At 44.2% G+C, this 4,155-nt stretch overlaps 1 protein-coding gene across 1 annotated transcript; it reads right to left on the reverse strand.

The window, feature by feature from the left end:
* Positions 1 to 218: 218 nt before the first annotated feature.
* On the reverse strand, positions 219 to 3,787 carry mafba (MAF bZIP transcription factor Ba). Its single transcript, XM_058764303.1, has one exon. The coding sequence runs from the start codon at positions 3,363 to 3,365 to the stop codon at positions 2,199 to 2,201; it is 1,167 nt and encodes a 388-aa protein (XP_058620286.1). The 5' UTR covers positions 3,366 to 3,787; the 3' UTR covers positions 219 to 2,198.
* Between the last annotated feature and the right edge of the window lie 368 nt (positions 3,788 to 4,155).

Here is a 4,155-nt window from a genome sequence, read left to right on the forward strand (position 1 = left end):
TCAAAGTTCAGCGAGAGACAGTCTGCAGGACACCACCCGCTCAAACAGCCCCACGGAAATATCGTTCCTCTGCCAAATTTTCAATAAAAGTTGATTGATGACTAATTTATTACTGGATTGCAGTGATGCGTGATAACAATGCGGCATACAGTTAAGCCGAAATGTTGCGTAACTTTGACAGACACATGAATTGACGCATAAAATGAGTGGCTACGAAATCAATGCCATTTCACTGACTTTAATAAGCAAAATAGGAAACCATTTCTTCCAAAAACAGCAAAAACGAAACAGAAACCAGCCTGAATGGAACAGTCCTAATTGAACTCTATTCTTTTTCCATTTATATAAACAGATTTGAAAATTGATCCCCTCGTAATACATGAAATTAACAAACAAAACAACAACCCGCTGCTGCAGTTTACATTTGATTTCAACACAGTTGAATCAGTAATAAACCAAAAAGATTGTTAAATGCATGACTTTTTAACAATAGTTCTTAGATGCAAGCACCATGCTTATTCAATATGATCTGACAGTTTGTTAATTTAATCATTAAAATAAAAACTATGCATCTGGCCAGCAGAACCAGAATCTCGACATAATAATAAAACAAACAAAAAACAGAACAATAACATGAGACATATAATTTTCATTTTGAGATTATGCAGAACCTGAATCCCTTATTTTTTACTGACCGGCAGAAAAAAAAAATAAAGGAAAACATTTAACATTAATCATTGAAACTCTCCATTGAAATACATGCGTAGTTTTCATGTTAGGCAATAATACACAAACCCCTGATTTAGGAAGCCTACACCCTCGAGCTGGATTATAATAACTACATTTTGAAATGTTCGTTTATAAAACTGGCAGCTCATATATCTCAAAAAATAAAATAAAAATAAAAATAAAATAAAAAAATCGATGAAAGTGTGCCCGTTCGTTGAAATCCTACCCATCAAAAAAGATACGACCTATACGTATTGCTTTGCTTATGTTATAGAATAGCAATAGATTATGCAACAGCCTGCATGAAGAAAAAAAAAAAAACTACACGCACACACTCTTGTGTCTTGCTACAACTAGACGTGAGACTATGAGCACCAGTTAAAATGAAAGGCGTGCTTTAAATTCACCTATGACTAAATGTGCGTGTGCGGTATGTCTTCCTCAAAGGCGGTTTCTGCTAAAACAAAGAAACAATCAAAAAGTCGAAATGAAAACTGCCAATACCAAAATCAATCCCCCAAAAAGTGCGCTTCTTTTACAAAGTTTGCTTGCTTTAAATGGAACTGCAAAATGCCCTTTACTGGAAATCCATTCCCAAAACATGAAGCAAATCAGAAAAGTTTGGAAAACAATCAGCTCTTCGATGTCGGTCTGTAGGTTTGCTGTTGCATATATTTACAAGTCCAAATGAACCCATACAATGAGCGACCGGAGAGCCAGTCTCATATCCCCAAAAAAGAGCTAAAGATTAAAAACATGCTCTTTATGATACATAATGAACAGAAAGAAAGAAAGAAAGATAGAAAGAAAGAAAGAAAGAAAGAAGAGAGTGTATAAAATAGAAATTATTACCATACATGTCCAGCATGCAGGATTAATATCTTAATGCAGATTTATGTGTTTGTTTTTGTCGTTTTTTTCCTTTTCTTTTTAATATATATCTATATATAACCAAGCAGGCAATAAACCAATGAGATGTTGCATAAAGTTCCCCCTGTCGCCTCACTCAGGCGCGTTATACAGGAGAAGTAAGGGAGGTTTGCATATTGTGGTGCTCTCAACTTTTCTGGCCAAGTAGGGAAAAAAAGTCCAAAGTTTCTCTCCCAGCTTAGCACAAATACTTTTTTTTTCTTTTTTTTTTTCCTTTTCTTTTTCCTGAACAACCGAGAACAAACCAGACGATGGAAAGAAGGTTTTATCTGAAGTTATCCTAAATACAAAAGCCAGTTCTTCGCTTTTCTTTTTGTTGTGAGATCTCTACGAAAGGGGTAAAAGTCCTACTACAAGCAACTAATCTACATTTCCCAGAAAACATTCTAACATGTTCTTCGCATTTTAGTTGCCAAGATCGGTGGCGATGATTACATATGAGATTATTATTTCTTGTGGATTATTCTTCTAATATGAGTACTGCTGTTATCTGAATGAGCGCAAAGTCTCTCAGGCATAGGAAACACACACTCACACACTCACATGAAGAACTCTGGAGAGGACGGGTTGTCGCTGGTGGATCCTGCCTCGCGGAACCCGTTCGCTCCGCTCAGTTTCTCGCACTTGAGTTTGTAGGCGTCTCTCTCTCGGGCCAGCCGGTTGATCTCTTGCTTGAGCTGCTCTACCTGGTTGATGAGCTGCGTCTTCTCGTTCTCCAGCACGTGCTTCTGCTGCACGCGCTTGAAGCGGCACGACTGCGCGTAGCCCCGGTTCTTCAGGGTCCGGCGTTTCTGCTTCAGGCGGATCACCTCGTCCTTGGTGAAGCCCCGCAGGTGTCGGTTCAGCTCGCGCACGGACATGGACACCAGCTGATCGTCGGAGAAGCGGTCCTCCACGTTCAGGCCGCCCCCCGCGCCGTGGTGACCCTGCTGGCCGAGGTGGTGGTGGTGGTGACGGTGGTGGAGCTGCTGGTGGGACCCAGGCGAGGTAGGAGAGGGGCTGTCGGGGTCCTGACTGTGGTGGTGGTGGTGGTGGTGATGGTGGTGACCTGGCATGTCATCGGGGTGATGGGGGATCGCGCCGTATTGTTGGTGTTGGTGTTGGTGGTGGTGCTGCTGCTGCTGCTGCGCATGGCTGTGGTGGTGATGCGCTCCCCTGTATCCCTCGAAGCCTCCTGCTTGCAATTGCTGCTGCACATGAGGGGGCGGAGGGTGGCCGTGCGCCGTGGCTCCGATGAGAGCCTCCACCGCGTCTTCAGGCGTTAGGCTTAGCGTTTGCGGATCGATCTGCTGCGGATACGCGCCGCTCGGCATCCAGTACAGCTCCTCCAGATGGTTCTTCTGCTCCGTGGGGCTGAAGCTCGGGGAGGACGGCACCGAGCTGCACGGTGTGCTGATCGGAGTGGAGGACACGGAGCCCTGCGGCTGGAGGCGATTGCACTGCCGTATATTGGAGCGGTCGAGCCCCGCCATGGCCTCTTTCTTCACCTCGAATTTCATCAAATCAAAGTCATTGACATATTCCAACGCCAGCGGGCTGGTGGGCAGCTCGGGCCCCATGGTGAGATCGGCGCTCATCGTGTCCCTGTTCTTCAGCAAAGTGTTTACCAGTGTCGCGAAACCCGACTTTTGCCTTTCTTCCCCCTCTTTGCGCATGCAATTTTCTGGATAGGTTTCCGAACGCGACGCGCTAGGGCGCTGGAGCATGCAGAGTCGCTCGAAATGTTCAAACGGGAGAAAGCAAGATAATAATAAAAAAAAAAAAAAAAAGAAACTTTCTGGACTAATGCACTGCGAAAGACATTTGCCTCATATGGACGCGCAGAGCGGTCTTTGGACGTCGACAGCTGCAGTCTTTGGACAGGACTGGAAAAAGTCAAGTCTCTCAAGAGCGCGTCCCGTCTTGAACTCAAAACATAAATAAAAGACGAAAATGAGTACCGGACAAGGGCTCCCGTCCCGATCCCGGATACTCCAAAATATGTCCTTAAGCCAGTGAAGCAGCGTTGGGGTGGATGGGTGCTGTGTTTGTCCAGCTCTGCACCGCAGAGAGTTCAGCTCGCACTCACTCCTGAGTATTCAGACTGTAGCAGGACGCAAGAGCCCTCTGCGCTGTTATAGTCTACGCGCGCGTGACGTCAGAGGAGGCTGGCGACCAGTTAGATCTGGAGAATTAGCATAATGATCGTTGTTTGTATGTTGTCAGCTGACGGGATGAAGAAAGGGAGAGTGGTATTTCGTGTATTGACTGATTGGATATGCGCGCGCCTAACGAGAAGCCGTTTGTTCTGTAGCCTACCACATGCAAAGTCAAGCATACTGTAACTGGGCATATTTTCAAAAGGTCACGTTCTTAAAAAAAAAAAAAAAAAAGCTTTACTCCATTTATTGCATCAGATCTTTTCTCTTATTTGAATTTAAAACAACATATAGGCTCCAAATTAGTTTCATTGCTCGTTTAAAATGAAAACAAACATTGAGATTCTTTGTGAAAGTG

This window comes from Onychostoma macrolepis, chromosome 23 (genome assembly GCF_012432095.1).
Source record: "Onychostoma macrolepis isolate SWU-2019 chromosome 23, ASM1243209v1, whole genome shotgun sequence".
NCBI classification, from domain to species: Eukaryota; Metazoa; Chordata; class Actinopteri; order Cypriniformes; family Cyprinidae; genus Onychostoma; species Onychostoma macrolepis.